Here is a 17,723-nt window from a genome sequence, read left to right on the forward strand (position 1 = left end):
AAAGAGATTTTAGGTTGCAGACTGCAGACAAAAGATTTCTGCAGCCACATTTTCGCAAAGTTAAAAGCGGATTTGATGTTTGGATGCCCCGACTTTTCTGTTATATCAACTTTTTGACACTGGTATAGGTACTTGAAGTTTCTTTGTAGCAACAACTTTTGTTTGGTTCTAAATTGAGAAAAGTCTAGAAGCAACAAGCATAAGACAATCATTTTAAACCCAGATCTTACACTAAACGGATATATATCATTAGATATCGAGGCATATAAGTTGGTAGGTTTTATTGCCTAAATACACAAGCCAAAGCAACAGCCATTATTACACCAGCAGCTACCAGCTTTTTCAGTACCTTTTGCCTCAATCCGCAGTCTTCAATACCTTCTGTTCCCTTTAAGGCACTGTGTATGCTGCAATGTTACCAATAGTGATCTTAGAAGTGATTAGATAGAAGGGAAAAAAAAAAAAGGTTTGAAATAAAACTTTCATCTCTGAAATTTGGATTAAGTTTGATTTTTGTCCTCCAATATAAATAGTTGCAATTTTTAACTTCAAAAATTATACCACAAGATAGCATCTACCCTGAAATTTATTTTAGACTACTCTAACCTTTTACATGTAAATCTTTTAACAACGCAAATAGAGAGCAAAACTCAATGAAAAGTGTAAAATAATGAACTATACTCACATCCACATTTGTATCCCACTGGTCGATTAGCAATGTTGCAGCGCTTGGGGATGGTGATAGCAATCTCAGGCTTGATTCCTGCGCTTTTGGCAGTATTAGAAAGCATGACCGCACATAGACAAGCCGGGGTTTGGCCTAGTATCTTCACCTGTTGGCAGCAACTGTCAGAAACAGCTGCGTTCATATCTTGTGCCGCAGTTGCACAAGGAGCAAGTTTCATAGCCTCATTGTCTGGAGTAGATTTTCCACATGCGCCTGCCCCATCAACCCTTTCCAGACCAGCCATGCTGACAAGCACAAGCAAGCCCAGAAGGCAAATGAACTTAATTGGAGCCTCCATTCCTGCAATATATCTCACAATGTACAAGTTTTCTGCTATCTCACAATGCTGCAATGCTTTCCTTAGGGACAGGTTTTATACTGCAATTCGGTGCTTCCTCCAATCACCCACTTAGTCCTAATGGAGCTTGCACTAAAACAATTTTCTTATTGCACCACTTTCCTTTAAATAAACTAGTTTGAGCATTATCTAGAACCACTTCATTGTCTAATCAACTGAATTAAAGTTGGTGAATCCAATATCTGCATAATCCCTGCTTGACAATCCTTCCAGGAGCAACCATTAGTGATGGTAGATTACATGATAAGCCAGTTACCAGCCACCAAGGATCTGTTTGTTCGTGGTCGCCTTTCGGCAATTTTTGCACACCTAGTTTGGAAAAAGCCAAATAATGCAACCATTAGAGCACTTCTAGACAATCCTTCCAGGTGTAACCATTAGTGATGGTGGATTACATGATAAGCCAGTTACCAACCACCAAGGATCTGTTTGTTCGTGGTCGCCTGTTGGTAATGTTTGCACACCTAGTTAAGCATCAATGTTTGCACACCTAGTTTGGAAAAAGCCAAATAATGCAACCATTAGAGCACTTGCATATGTAAAACGGCATAATTGCAAAATTTAGGCCAACCAATCCAAAAAATCACGTGCATCAGTTTGTCTAAAATTATGTAAAGATATATTTTATTCATTTCTCAATTTACTTTTTCAATTGGTGTTTGTGTGTGAGTGACATGAGTGTTTTAAAAAAGTGGTTATGTGAATGAAAAAAAAATTATTGGAATAACTTTCAAACTAGATAATTTGATATGGGTGTTTTGCAAAAGTAGTCATATAAAATAGAAAAGGGTTGTGTTAATGGGCACCATAAGGTGCCCGTTAACAATACAGTTTTGGGTAATTTTTTAGTAAATTTTTCAACTTTTTAGCAGCTTTTCAGTTTTTGGCAATTATTCTGACAACTTTTTTTTCCTTTTTTTGAGTAAAACACAAAAAAAGAAATGTTAACAAACACCGGGCAGTGCTTGTTAACTTTTCCCAATAAAAAAAATAGATTCTTATGCTATAGTAGACAAATAATAATAATAATAATGAGCAAATGCTCGGTTAATAGTCCTAGGAGTTCTAGTGATAGCCCAATAGTGATACAATCCTTGTGGTAATTATAGTTTGAACCCCACCTCCCTCTTCCCACCATCTACCTATCAAAACAACAAAATGGTTAATAGTCTTTCCCGACACTATTTATTTTTTGGAAAATAACAAGAAAAGGCCCAAATTTTATATTATATTTCATATTAAGTTTTAATTTTATAATTTTGCCAATTGAAGTTCCAAATTTATGAAATCATTTCGATTTGAAGCCTTTATTCATTTTCGTTATTTTGGAGAGTAATGGATTTAGAAAAGCGAAAAATTACTGATTAAAATTTACGTTTCATCTAAAGCTTATTCATAAATCAATTTGACAGCTATTGAACAGAGAGGATAGAGATAGGAAATTCATTTGAGAAGAGAAAGCTCTGCCTTAAAAAAAGAAAGTGATTGTTAGAAATGCAACAAGTTACCTAGCTAGATGAAACACGGTTTTGTTAATGATTTCTCTATTTAGTCTACTCCATTATTGCCTAGAATTACAAAAATTAATTTCTGAAATGGACAAAGTATTCAAATTGGATTTGTTCCATAAGTTTGATTCTTTAATTGTCAACATCTAAAATCTTGAACCTAATTTTTAATTAGGGTTTAAAATTTTGGGTCTTTTATTTAATTTTTCCCTTTATTTGTTTTCTCTTTTTATTCCAATGACCCATTAAAAGGTGTATATAGAATATTAAATCTTAGTTTAACCATTTGCACTATAAGCATGACCAACTTGATACAGTTTAAGACTTCAAGTGATAACTTGAAGGTCATGTTTGGTGTTAAGAACCCGCTAATTTCTAGAGGGGATGGATGAGAAGTGTATGGAAAAGGGTGAGAATTGTATGGGATTTGACTAGACTCGAGGTAGAGGTTAAGAGGGAGAAATGCAATAAGGCTACAATTTGCAATATTATTCAATGATCCGATTACAATTAGGTATTTAAAGATGCATGAAGCTATTCTATTGTTCACATGGCCTTATCCTATTGTAACTAATTAACTAAGAGCATCCACAGCAGTGAAGCTAAAAATTTAGTTTTTTAGCTCCACCAAAAGTTACTTTATCTATTTTACCTATTCACTTTACAAAACATGCTGCAGCAGTGGATCTATTTTAGCTTTTAACACAATAAAATAATATAAACATCACAATAAAATAATATATCCACTACAATAAAATAATATATTCATTACAATAAACAACCATCACAACTACCCGCAACCACTACCATCGACTCTTCCACCGCCACCGCAATCGCTACCGCCACCGCTACCGCTGCCACCTCCGCCGCTGCTGCCACCACCGCCGCCGATTCTTCCACCACCGCAACTGCCACCGCCACCGCAGTCGCTACCGCCGCAGCCACCACCACCACTACCACCAACACCGATTCTTCCACCACCGCGGCTGCCACCGCCACCGCAGTCGCTACCGCCACAACCACCGCCACCACTACCACCAACACCGATTCTTCCACCACCGCGGCTGCCGCCGCCACCGACCCTTCCACCACCGCCCAAATTATACTTATACATTTTTTTTTTTTTACTAAAACAATTTCTCAATCATCATGATAACGTAACAATAATATTTTATTTTAACTCCAAATTATATATATACAAAACTCAAACTAAATTATGAAATAGAGGAACTTTATAATAAAACATATAAAATAAAACACATATTATAGCTGGAACAATGTAGTCCATAGATTACTCACATACATAAATCAAACTAAATTACAATAAAACTCACACACTCGCACAAGTTCCTATGACTCGCCATGCAATTGCCATAAATGTTCAACAAGGTCCTTCTGGAGTTGAAAATGAATGTCTCGGTCTCTAATGCGTCCATACCTCTCAATGCATGACAAAAATTCATCATTTTGTTCATGTAACACTTGCATAGGAGGATTATCCACTCCATCAATTTGTTCATAATCCAAATTTACCACTTCATTATCATCCCGTTCATCTTCAACAATCATGTTATGGAGAATTATACACGCTTTCATGATCTTTTGGAGTGTTTCAAGATGGAAAAAGCGTGCAGGTCCACGGACAATTGCGAAACGTGCTTGAAGCACTCCAAATGCACGCTCAACATCCTTCCTATGCGCCTCTTGGGTTGCTGCAAATAATTTTCGCTTAGGTCCTTGTGTAGATGGGATTGTTTTCACAAATGTTGCCCACTTTGGATATATGCCATCAGCAAGGTAATATCCCATTGTGTAGTCATGACCATTGATTGAGTAATGTACTGCAGGACCACGTCCTTCAGCAAGTTCATTAAATACATGAGACCGCTCTAACACATTAATATCATTATTTGACCCAGGTAACCCAAAAAATGCATGCCATATCCAAAGATCATATGATGCTACTGCCTCCAAAACAATAGTAGGCTCACGAATATGACCACAATATTGACCTTTCCATGCAGATGGACAATTTTTCCACTTCCAATGCATGCAATCAATTGAACCTAACATACCTGGAAAACCTCGGCGTTCGCCATGAGCTAACAGTCTAGCAATGTCTTCATTGTTTGGCTTTCTTAAGTATTCCTCAGAGAAAACATCAATTACCGCAGTAACAAATTTTTTCAAACTTTCTAATGCAGTAGTTTCTCCAATCCGCACATATTCATCTAGCAAATCCCCCGATACTCCATACGCAAGCATTCTAAGTGCAGCAGTTATCTTTTGTAATGAAGATAAACCAAGTTTGTTGGCACTATTTCTTTTTTGGACAAAGTAAGAGTCATGAGCTTCTACCTTAGATTGAATACGGAGAAAAAGATAACGCTTCATCCGAAATCTCCTACGAAATAAAGCGGGTGGATATACTGGCGTGGGAGCAAAGTAATCAAGAAAAAGCCTCTCATGGCCTGCCAAATGATTACGTCGAATAGAGCAACGACGTTTAGGTTGTGATGTTTCCATAACATGTTCTTCAATTACCTCATCCTCATCTGAGTCATCAAGAAGCAACTTGTACAACAAAGAGCGATTCATGGATGCAACCTTCAAGACAATTGAAAAACAATTATTACTATAGATCCAAGATTAAAAAGTCAAGTGACATATTGAATATAACAAATTTACGCATAAGCCACAACAAATTGAATATAACCAAAATACTATAAAATACTTTAAATTTTACTTGCTCTAATTTCTATCAAAGCATCAGCAGCAACAACAACAATTCAGCAAAACAACAACAACTTGCTCTCATTTCTATCAAAGCAAAACAAGATAAACAATAAATTTAAAAGTTTACTACCAAAATACTATAAATTTTAAGGCACTACAAAATACTACCAAAATACCATAAATTTAAAAGTTTACTACCAAAATACTTAAAGGCCTACAACCAAAATACTTAAAGGCTTACATAAGCCACTACAAAATACATAAAGGCCTAAGCTACATCCAAAATACAATCAAACCCATTAATTACGTGAACTTCGTTTTGCCATGATTTCCTCTTGGAGTTGTTCATAAAAAGCTTTTTGTGCTCCGGTCAAGCCACTTGTATCTTTCATCATGATTCTCTCCTCCTCTAACATATATTGCATCTCAAATTTTTTCTTCTCAATCATGACTTTTTCCTTCTCAATCTTAAGTTTTTCTTCACTTCTTTCCTTCTCAATTGTAAGTTTTTCCCTCTCAATAACCATTTTTTCCTCTTCCAATCGAGTTGCATCCTCAATAAATTTCATTTTCTTAATCAAATATTCCCCTACATCTTTTCCGGTGGCTTTGTTCCTTCGGTTGGCTTTTTCGGCCTTCTTACCAATTGGCCTCTCAAGATTGTAACCATCACCAAGTCCGGACCCACAATCCCCTTCGCCCCCTTCGCCAATAGATGTTGACTCTGGAGTTGGAGGCACGGATGCTCTTGATCTTCCATTAAGATTGGCAAACTTTGGTTGGTCCTTTAACATGAGCCAACAATGCTCAAGAAGAAAGGGTTTTTGGTGTATCTCCAAAAACAAAGCCTTCGCATTGATAATCTAAAAAAATATATATATATAACATGATTAGAATCTTCAAACTATTGATAAATGTGTATATTAACACTAATGCAATATAATTTATACCTGATCTTGTTCGGTTATACCACGTTTATGAAGTGCGTTAACTTTAGCCATGCACCCTGCAAACTTATTTGTCCTTTCACTGATCAATCCCCAACGACTTAACAAGGAGGTAATAGTACGTGTGTTATCGGATTTATTGTACTGCATGAAGTATTCCCAAACTTTTTGACGAAATGTAGCTTGTGTTTGTTCATTACTGCTTACGGGATCAACACTAGTATTAAGCCATGCTGACACTAAGAGTTGATCTTCCTCTACACTAAAGTTAGCGCCCCGTTTTCCTTTTGTAGAAGAGGCATTCTCAATTTCAGGTGGAGAATCAGAAACTGACACAGGAGTATTTTGAGATGTTCCTAAAATTTGTGAGTCAATTTCTATATCCCCATTCATGATACCCGTGTAATATAGTAGGTCCCTACATGACTCCATGTCTCTACGTGACTACATAAAATTAGACCAAAAAAAAAAATGTAAAGTTCCTTTCACACAAAAATTTTCCAATCGAATAATTATATCAAAACTTAAAATACTTAGAATCATAACAATAGAATATGATTATGCATAAATACTTAATTTGACAGTAGCTTAATCCCACTAATAAAGAAAACCACACCACAAATTCCTGCAAATAGAAAAATCCCACAACATTCCAATACAAATATATTTTGTCTATTCATAGATGCTCTGAATCAAAAGCCCAAAAAAAAAAATTTGGCTAAAATTCCCTGTACACAGACAATTCCCAATCTAAACTTAAATTCTTTATTTGAAAAAAAAATTGGCTAAAGTTCCCTGCACACAGACAATTCCCAATCTAAACTTTATATCAAAACTTAAATTCTTTTTTAGTACTAGTTGATGGACAGAGATGAAATCAGTCAACCAACATTGTACACACAGAAAATTCCATACACACAAAATTCCATGTGGTTCTTTTTACAAACTTCATTTTGGTTCTTTTTTTAGTAATATCATGGTTATGAAATCCATATGAAATCCATAAATTCCTGCAAACAGAAAAATTCCAATCCATTCAGTACACACAGAAAATTCAGTCCAATACATTCTGTACACACAGAAAATTCCATACACACATAAAATTACCCTGCACACAGAAAATTCCCAATACAGTCTGTCCAATACAAATACGTTCTGCCAATTCACAAATGTTCAACTGACTTGAATATGTACACACAGAAAATTACCCTGCACACAGAAAATTCCCAAATACATTCTGTCCCATACAAATTCGTTTTGCCAATTCACAAATGTTCAACTGACCTGAAGTGAAACAGATGGCTGATCGGCGGTGAGCTGAGAGGGCTGATCGGCGGTGAGCTGAGAGGGCTGATCGGCGTGGGTCTGAGGCCGAGAGGGTTGATCGGCGTGGGTCTCAGTTGATCGGCGGTGGAACGGTGACGTTGAAGACGGTAAGGGCCGGCGGCGGCGAGCTTGAGAGAGTTGAGAGCTTCGACAGCGTGGGCTGAGGTTGATCGGCGGTGAGCTTGAGAGAGTTGAGACGGCGTCGGCGTGGGTCAGCGGTGAGCTTCAGAGAGCGACTGTGAAGAGAAAGTGAAGGAGAGAGTGAAATGGAGAGACTTCCAGAGTGACTGAAGAGAGAAGACGGCGTCGGCGGCGGTGGCGGTGAGCTTCAGAGAGGGCTGTGAAGAGAAAGACGGCGTCGGCGGTGAGCTTCAGAGAGGGCGGTGAGCTTCAGAGAAGGAGAGACTGAAATGGATGAGCTTTCCGGAGTGACTGAAGCGAGGAGAGAGAGCGTGAAATGAAAGAGGGAGTCTGTGATATGTGTTTTTTAATCAAACCCGAATAAAATAGTTTTTTTTTTTTATAACTTTCAGCTACAGTGCTCATGTATTGATACATGAGCACTGTAGCGCAAAGCTAAAAAAATTTAGCTTTGCCTCCACTGCTGTGTATGGGATTTTGTGGTTTGAGTGAAGCTAAAATAGCAATATAGCTATTTAGCTCCACTGCTGTGAATGCTCTAATTCATCCTATCTCAACATGTGTAACTAACTAACTACTAATTGAAGGGATGAAACTATAATTATTAGGATATTAAGATAAACATTTGGCATGTGGAAAGATTATTCACGTTTAATAATTATTTGGTTATTTGGTTGTATCTTCATTATAAGGAATAATTATTCATTAGGAATAGCTATTCCTTAATTTGAGGAATGGTTATTCCTCAATTTGAGGGATGGTTATTCCTCACTAAAAGTGCTCTAATAACATTTCCTTCGTAGGTATAAAAAAAAAAAAAACTTTTGTAATTAATATATTTTCAAAAAATAAAAATTTTCTATATACATCATTTACAAAATTTTCAAGTGTAACAACTAATTTACAACTAATCAAATGAATAATAATAGTTATTCAATACAATATTTTCTGTTCCCAGTGTTTAAGATTACTATTTCTATTGTAATCTCTGTTCAGCATACAAAAATGTGCCCTAAGTGTGAGTTTTTTTATAAAAAAAATTTAAATATAAATTAAAGAATATTTATTTAACTCCATATATTATTATTTTTATTTTAAAATACATTAATCTTATTTTTTTAGATGCAAAATTGTTGATTAAGCTTTGTATTCAAGTTTTTGCTAACATTATTTTTAATCGATAATATAACTAATACACTTAGTCTTTTTGTAACATAATCAATCTTAAGTAGGATTTTTAAATTTTGAAAAAAATTCATTATTTATAAAAACATTATAACGTGTATTGTTAGTAAAATCTTATAAATGAATACATGAATTTGAAACTAAATTTAATCTTTTTATATTATAAGAAATTTTATTTAACATTTTTTAATATTAATATGCTTATATTTATTTGTTAGATTTCCATTGTATTATTTCATTCTTCATTAAATTTTTTTAACTCTTTAATTTTTTGGATTTTTTGTTCATGCGTAAGATTTCCATCTATATTTTGTAGTTTTTTTAGTACCGAATTTATGAAGAGATCTTATTTGATATTCAATTAAACTCTCTCTCTCTCTCTCTCTAAAATTCAATATTAGAAATTAGATTTTAGTTTTCAATGCATTGCCTTATCCAAGGTAAAGTAATTTAAAAAAAAGTTTTCATCTCTTTTTATTAAATTTTACACCTAAATCATATAAAATTAATTTTGGTTTGGTTACTATTGAATTTGTATTTACCTATGCATGTTTAAAGTTAATGAGTGATACCATTGCTAAAATGAAGTTGCAATAGTGTCTTTTGCTAACTTAAATTCTACTTTGTATGCTTAAAATTTTTTTTTTATTCTTTTCATATTTTAAATATATTGTAGATAGTGTTTCTTTTATTTGTAAATATTTTTAATTATACATATCTATAAGTAAATAATAATCTTTTTTTATGAGAAAGAAATAAATATCAATCTAAATGTGAAAAACTTAGAGAATTACCATTAACTAATAAATCATAAAATGTCATAATAATATCTTCATTTCACTTTATTTAGGTTTATAGACTTTTTACAATAAAACTATCCTTTAATGGAAACATCTTTTGGATGTGTCTAGCACTGCTAAAAAATGCTTTAAGAACCAACAGGACAGGTAGTCTAAAGGCCAGGCCTTGGGCCAATAAAACTTTGGTTTTGGATGTGAGTTCTCTTCTTGATTTTCACTAGTGAGCGCGTTAGTATATATCTTTTTTTATTGTTGCACTGGATGTGTAGAAGTTGCCACCCTTCCCCTTCTACACTTTCTTTCACATAAAACAAGAATAATATTAATAATAAAGAAGGAAAAAAGAAGCCGCTAAGCTGAGGCTTAAAACTGTTTTAAAGAAAATTGTTAAACGTTTGGTAAGTTCATTAAAGAGTTTTAAAAGAGCCCTTAAAGCTAAAAACAATTTTGAGGTTAAAAGTGAAATTTTGACCGTATAGGGAAAAATGTTATAATTCATTATCATAATTTATTAGTCCAAAAATTTAAATCATTATTCATTGTAATTTGCTAAACATTCAGAGACAAAATTTAAATTGCAAAAACTAATCTGGTATTGTTCTACTTACTACAGCAACACCAAATGAGAAATAACAAACTTTGGGCCTTCTAAAAATAAACTTTGGGCCAACTATTGTAGACCTCCTAGAGGCTCATACACTAGAACACTAACATACCCTACCTCCTGATAAATTGACTAACTTAAACTCTAGAAGAGAAGAGACATCTTCAAACATAACTTACATAAGTACATAACACATCCAAACAAACCATAATTAGCTGCAGTGAATTTTTACTACAAATAAACCTAGCCACCATTGCAAAATGCTGCAAGATACCATACAAGTTCTTGAGAGCCTAATCTTGCAACTCATGTCCCAGAAAAGCCATGTAGCAGATTGTGCATCTCAACAAAACTAATTAAATAAAGAGATAATTAAAGGTTAAGTTGTCTTGTAGTTGTAGGCATCGTTTTCAACCATCTGATGCCAACTAAAGACGGCCTATAACTATGAGCGAGCATGAGGTATTGAAATTACGGAAGTCTCAGCCGAATTTAATCAAAAAAAAAAAAAACGCCGTTGCCGGGGATCGAACCCGGGTCACCCGCGTGACAGGCGGGAATACTCACCACTATACTACAACGACTTGGATGTTCAATCTAGGCTTTACATCCTTGTTACCTCTTTAAACTACGCTGGACTTTATTATTATTATTTTTATTATGAAAATCATGATTATATTTCTGCTGAATATTTGACAAATATTTGATTCGGGTGCAACTCAAGTAAATGGAAACAAAAAACAAAAAGAAGTACTTACTACCAAAAGGGTGAGCTTTTATCTAGTGTGTTGAAGTAACGGTCAATGGATAGGACAAAACATGCCACTAAAATCTGGACCTTTTTATACCTTGTGTCATGTTTGTTTCGTATCTACTCCAAAACACTATATACAACCCAAAAAAATGAATTTCAAAAGTTATATATAAATAAATAAATTGAATAAGCTTTAAAAAAAGGGACTAAATATGATGATGCAAAAAATTGTCAGTGAGCCGAACGGTCCTCACGTGCTCTTGACGGAACTTGCAAAACACATACACAGAGAAGACCTTACAGAGAGTACCGGTGTTGTACCGGTCAAAGACCCTCCGAAGGTTAAGTTAAGAAGAGAATCTTTACAACTCTAGAGTGCCAGAGTTGAGGAATTATGCATACCTCCTTTTGCGAGAGACTTTAGGGTTTTTATAGTTGTGTAGAGCAGACATTTATTCCTTGGTAAGGAATGTCTTTCCTTATAGAGAAGATTTTCATTAATGCCCATATTTTATGGGATCCTTTCCTTATAGGGAATTCCAGATTTATGGCTATACGTATGGCGCAAGGTCTCTCCATATTGGGGTTCTTGGAAGCTAAGCATGTTACGTAGGCGCCACGTGGTTCTAGCTAGGCCCATTCGTCTACCCTGGGTCCATCTTCCTTAGAGTAAGAAACTCGTCCGAGTAATGAGTCCGTCTGTGTGGTAAGTCCGTCCGAGAGGTAAGCCTGTCTAAGTAGTAGCCTGTTTATTTACTTCGTGGTTAGTATATCAACTAGTCTGTTACCTTTGTTTGGCTTCGTTGACTTTGGGATTTATTCCTATCAAAACTAACCTAACCAAACCAAATCCATTGGTGGGAAAAAATCATCTAGTTGTGGGTAAAAGAAACTTTGTCACACTCATTGCAAGGCACATTTCTACTTTACTAGAATAAATTTTTTTTTAAAATTCCACCTGACTGAGGTCGATCGAACTTGATAAACAATCTTCCTCTTTGGGTTACCTGAATTGAGACGTGGCTAATGGACTCATTCATATAGTGTGTAATGGGTGGCGGTTTAGTTGGTTTAAATTGCATTTTGGGGCTTGGCCCTTGGGAGATGGGTCAACAATTGGCCCAAGAAAAGGGAATACCCCCAATTTAGAATTAGGAACAAAAGCCCAACTGATTCTTGATTACACTCTAATAAATAAAAAAAAGGAGTTTTTTTTTTTTTTTTTTCAAGGGGTGGCCTTATTTGTTTGAAAATGATGTTGAGACTCGCTCCACTTTGTGAGAGTATTAGTATTGGTGGTGCTAAAAAAATCAAGTTATTTTTAGCATCGCCCATATTAAAAAGCATGCTGCAATGGTAGAGGGAAAGTCAGAAAATTTGGCACCAAAGATGGTTGTGCACTATAGCTAAGATGGTAAAAAAAAAAACAATATTTTTTTAAAAGTTATATTATTTTATTAAAACAATACTGTGTTGTACATATTATTTTATTGTGTTGAATGTTAAAATAAAATCACTAATATTGGGTATTTTGTAAAGTGAAGTGGTAAAATAGATAAGACAGCTTTTTATGGTGCTAAATTGATAAATTTTTGGCACCATCAATGCTAATGCTCTAAGAAATGCAACTATTACTACCCAAACCTCTGCCCAAGCTTTTGGTGGTTTGCACCCTTATACTTGTGTTGTTCAAGTGTTGGAAGACTCGAGTTATGAAAATTGTTAAAATGACAGTTATGGACTCATAATTATGAAATCTGTTTATAAATGATTTTGCAAATAGAATATGAATTTCATCAAATAGTTTGGTTGGTTATATGGAAAAGGAAGACTACTAAAAACTAGTTAAATTTTGATATTTGATTGTTTGAATTCCCTACAAGAAATGTAGACTAATATTTTAATTGGATAATTTTTTCATTTTTTTTTATTTACATATTGATACTCTATATGATCATTAATTATAAAAATGTTAAAAAAACCTTTCTTATTTAATCTTGGGGGGCCTTTGTCAAGTTTAATAAACATTTTTTAATGGATTACAAAATAATTTATTTGTGTATTACATTGCGTTTATAATATTTTGTGTGTAGTAGAAACATAATTTGCAATCATATATTTAAACAAAATAGGAAAAATTATAAAAACTGTTGTAAATGTATGAAGTTATAAGAGTGTATGATGTTAATTTTATAAAGAGATGGAGTTATATTCTTTAATGCATGGCGTTGCATTCTTAAGAGTTCTCTCCATTTGATTCTTAACATGTATATATATGTGAGCTAATTACAAAGGAAGACACTTGTATTTAAGATTGACAACAATTTATGTGGATGACCACTTAAAGCATAAAGTTCATATACTATCTTCTCTATACATTTCTTTATCTTCTTAGTATTCCTTTTAATTTATAACACGTTATCAGTACGACTCTTTACCCAATTTCAAAAAGGAAGTTATATTTCTAATTTTCTTTAAACAACAAAGGTTATTTGTGTAGTTCTCTCAAGTCTCAATTAACTATGACTAGTGAAGATTTTTGTCTAGCAGACAGCAACAACTCGTACGATTCTTAAAGATAAGAAATATTTTCAAAATTTAATATTATGCAAAGCCAATGTCAATACCATATCAGGTTCATCGAACTTAATTGAAGGCTTTGGTAGAGCGATTATTATGTTGCCAAATGGTACAAAACTTTGTATTAACGATACTTTGTATTCTTCTAAATCTAGAAGAAAATTACTTAGCTTTAAGGATATATGTTATAATGGTTATAATATTAGAACCAATAATGAAGGCAATGAATAATTTTTATATATTACAATAATAGTATCTAGATAGAAACTCATATTGGGAAAACTGCATATTTTCTCTATTGGGTTATATTATACTACAATGAGAACACTCCAATGGTAAGTTGGTCACTTAATGTTAAGAAAGACCGATTTAGATCACAAGAAGATGATGAAGAAACTTTTAGTCCTAAATTACCATATTTTAGTGCAATTGGTATTTTGATATATCTTGCAAATTACACACGACCTGATATAGCATTTGCAGTTTACTTACTAGCAAGGTTGGTTCTGCACAAACTCAAAGACATTGGAATGGAATTAAGCATATATTATGTTATCTTCGTGGGACGACTAATTTGAGATTATTTTATCCAAATAGATCAAATCCACAGTTAGTTTGATATGCTGATACAGGTTATCTTTTTAATCCACACAAAGGCCAATCACAAACATGATATATATTTACTTATGGAAATATTGCTATTTCATGGAAATCTGTTAAGCAAACAATTTTTACTACTTCCTTAAATCATGCAGAGATTATTGCAATTCATGAAGCGATTTGTGAATGTGTTTGGTTGAGATCGGTAATTCAACATATTCGTGAGAATTGTGGATTATCACCAATAAAAAATAGTCTAATGATATTATACGAAAATAATACCACTTGTATCACTAAAAAATAGAGGAGGCTATATCAAGGGTGATAGAACCAAGCATATTGCACCAAAATTCTTTTATACACATGAGCTCCAAAAGAGTGGCGATATTGATGTTTTGCAGATACAATCATGTGATAATTTGACCGATATGTTCACTAAGCCATTACCAACTGTGATTTTTAAGAAGATGGTGCACAATATTGGCATGCGTTGACTTAAGGATATTTTTACCATGAACAATGAAAGTTCTATGTACTCATGAGGGAGAGTAAATTTTTTAAAGGATGTGTGCTAATTGTACTCTTCTTCCTTCGCTAAGGTTTTTTCTCACTGGATTTTTATTTGCAAGGTTTTAATGAGGCAATCCTAAGACACTCAAAGTGGCACAAGAATACTGTACTCTTTTTCTTTCGCTTTTGGTTTTTTTCCCATGGGGTTTTTCTTTGGTAAGGTTTTAATGAGGCACATTCTTAGTGAGTGGTCATCGAAGGGGGAGTGTTGTAAATGTATGAAGTTACAAGAGTGTGTGATGTTACTTTCATAAAGGGATGGAGTTATATTCTTTAATGCATGGCATTCCATCTGATTCTTTAATGCATGGCATTCCATATAATTCTTTAATGGGATGGAGTTATACTCTTAAGAGTTCTCTCCATCTGATTCTTAGCATACATACATACATACATACATACATACATATATATATATATATATATATATATATATATATATATATATAAAAGCTAATTATAAAGGAAGACACACTTATATTCAAGATTGATAATAATTTATGTGGATGACCACTTAATGAATGAAGTTCATATACTATCTTCTCTATACATTTCTTTATCTTCTTAGTATTCCTTTCAATTTATAACAAAAACTACTTAAGGTTTATTGAAACCTACACTTTGACCTTTCTATTATGAACACCTACAATTTAATTTCTATCAAATTGAGATGTCAACAAAAATTGCAACTACAAAATAGAAAGACACAAGTAACCCATGCATTTTCCAAGAGCCTTAACTCAATGACATCTCCTGGTGTTTCCAATGAAGATATCTAAGATTCAAATTTCCCCACCCCAAATATTGTCATATAAAAAATAAAAAAAATTAATCCATGCATTTTTTTTGGAAAGGGGGGAGGACGGGGAGAGTAAAGTTTAAGTCTTTTAACTTCAGGTTTACTCTTCTTTTGATTCTCTAAATAAATAAAGAAAGAAAAATTGGTTTATTCCTTTTGTTAGTTTTGCTGTTAAGTTTAACAAAATTTAGTATTAAAAAACAAATTTACCCTCTAATTTTGTTTTGGAGAAAGAGGTAAATTGTAAAATGTGTATGGTTTAGGGTGGAAAAGTGTAATTTTTTAGATAGATGTTTGGTGTCAGTTAAATACAAATTTACGGAAAACTAGACCTCACTTGGCCAGTAATTATTTGCAAAGAAATAAAAAAGTTGTCATTGGGTTATTTTAGGCAATTATCATTTGCTCCAGAATTGATTAGGTCCATATCTTGGTTCTACCACATGGAAATGTCTTGTATTTCCTTTATATTAAGTAGGAAATTTACTTCCTCCAAAAAAAAAAAAAGTAGGAAATTTAATTTCAATGCATATGTTTAATGTTAGATTATTATTATTATCATCCAATTTATTTTTAATTGCCAAAAATATGAGTTGGCTATGTTATTACTAATAATTCCATTTTTTTTTAGAAGAAAAAACTTGTTGCTTATTATTCAGGAATAGGTAAATTAGACAAAATACTAATAATTGTCAAGTGAATATAAAGAATATTACAAGCAATATTACTATCTAATGAAACTTACATTTATACTATTGAAGGTAATTTGGGATTTTTAATTAAATTATTAATTCAAAAAATAAAATAAGATATTAGTATTTTGTAATAAAAATTAAATTATTAGTTTTTCTTAGAAACAATTAAATTATTAGTTAGGTAATGGTGTAAACTAACAGTTTCTAAACGGATGGTTATTGGAAGGACTAAAGTTTAAAGAATCATATCTCTTTTTGGAAAAAAACTAATGTATTTTGAAATTACAATGACTAATGTAGTAATGTGTAAGTTTTAATAAACTGAACGAGAATTTTGTAATTTTCCCAAAAATTTAAATACGTTTTAAACTTTTAGTTTGATACTTTGAGGTAAATTATATGGACTCTACCACTCAAAGCACACAAAAAGAGGAATTATGAAAAAAATTAGGGCCTGCTCCACTATAGGCTGTTGAGGCAATTGTTTAAGGTCCCAATGAAGAAAACCCCATAAATTTTGGTCTTATGATACAATGTTATACTTAAAAAAGGAAGAAACACATATTGCATCTCAATTTTGGTCTCATGGCACAAAATTATACTTAAAAAGGAGGAAAAACATATTGCATCTCACAATATTATACTTAAAGAGGAGGAAAAATATATTGCATCTCTCTCTCTCTCTCTCTCATTCTTATCTTGAATTTATTGTCATAAGTCATATTTAAAGTAAATAATTTTATTTTATTTTTTGACTCTAAGAAAATTTATTATTATTTTATATATATTACTGTATAATTTACATACAATTGATGTGAATTTTTTTAGTGTTAATTTAAAATTGGGTAATTTAATATTCAATGAAGTCTCAATATTGCATTTGATTAATTAGATTTCATTGTTTCATGGTTTAAAATTTAGGTAAAAATGAAAATTGCACTGTTTAAGTTTGACGGAAATTCGTTTCAATCCTCTATCTTTACCTTTGTTTAATTAAGTTTTCTAAGTTTCAAATTTATTCAATTATAACTTTTTGTCCAATTTTTTATTTTATTTTTAAAGACTCAAAAATTAAAATTGGGTTTGGGTAAGGTCTAGGTATCCATGGGTACTACTTTTACTCCACCACTCTTGTCATGTAAGTAAGTTGCGGTTTTAGCATTACTCCTTAGTAAAAAAAAAAAAAAAAAGGATAAAAAAGAGGTGGTAGAAATCTGATGTTTGTGGATCTATGTAAAGAGTAAAGATTATGACAGTCAGTCATAAATGTTATGTGTTAATAATATAGTTATTTATCCGGTTGTCAAATGCGGGCATTTGGTCTAGTGGTATGATTCTCGCTTAGGGTGCGAGAGGTCCCGAGTTCAATTCTCGGAATGCCCCCATCTATTTT

General features: G+C 33.0%; 2 protein-coding genes and 2 non-coding genes across 4 annotated transcripts; 1 reads left to right on the forward strand and 3 right to left on the reverse strand.

Annotated features, from left to right (window-relative positions):
* Positions 1-226: 226 nt before the first annotated feature.
* On the reverse strand, positions 227-1,089 carry LOC142609941 (uncharacterized). Its single transcript, XM_075781667.1, has 2 exons — positions 686-1,089; positions 227-407 (listed from the first exon to the last, which is right to left on the reverse strand). The coding sequence occupies exons 1-2, from the start codon at positions 1,023-1,025 to the stop codon at positions 391-393; spliced, it is 357 nt and encodes a 118-aa protein (XP_075637782.1). The 5' UTR covers positions 1,026-1,089; the 3' UTR covers positions 227-390.
* Positions 1,090-3,943: 2,854 nt separating this feature from the next.
* On the reverse strand, positions 3,944-6,708 carry LOC142608894 (uncharacterized). The gene is made up of 3 exons (XM_075780553.1): positions 6,280-6,708; positions 5,854-6,114; positions 3,944-5,200 (listed from the first exon to the last, which is right to left on the reverse strand). The coding sequence occupies exons 1-3, from the start codon at positions 6,706-6,708 to the stop codon at positions 3,944-3,946; spliced, it is 1,947 nt and encodes a 648-aa protein (XP_075636668.1).
* A 4,136-nt stretch (positions 6,709-10,844) lies between these two features.
* TRNAD-GUC (transfer RNA aspartic acid (anticodon GUC)) lies at positions 10,845-10,916 on the reverse strand. The gene has a single exon. It is a non-coding gene; the product is annotated as a tRNA-Asp (tRNA).
* Positions 10,917-17,641: 6,725 nt separating this feature from the next.
* TRNAP-AGG (transfer RNA proline (anticodon AGG)) lies at positions 17,642-17,713 on the forward strand. Its single transcript has one exon. It is a non-coding gene; the product is annotated as a tRNA-Pro (tRNA).
* The last annotated feature ends 10 nt before the right edge of the window (positions 17,714-17,723 follow it).

The sequence above is a fragment of the Castanea sativa genome, chromosome 9 (genome assembly GCF_040712315.1).
Source record: "Castanea sativa cultivar Marrone di Chiusa Pesio chromosome 9, ASM4071231v1".
NCBI classification, from domain to species: Eukaryota; Viridiplantae; Streptophyta; class Magnoliopsida; order Fagales; family Fagaceae; genus Castanea; species Castanea sativa.

Coding starts and splice junctions, on each gene's coding strand:
- LOC142609941 (XM_075781667.1), bottom strand. CDS start 1,025: ATGGAGGCTCCAATTAAGTTCATTTGCCTTCTGGGCTTGCTTGTGCTT.
- LOC142608894 (XM_075780553.1), bottom strand. CDS start 6,708: ATGGAGTCATGTAGGGACCTACTATATTACACGGGTATCATGAATGGG. Junction 6,115..6,279: donor GTATAACCGAACAAGATCAG/GTATAAATTATA, acceptor CTCATGTTAAAG/GACCAACCAAAGTTTGCCAA. Junction 5,201..5,853: donor GATTGGAAGAGGAAAAAATG/GTTATTGAGAGG, acceptor ATTGTCTTGAAG/GTTGCATCCATGAATCGCTC.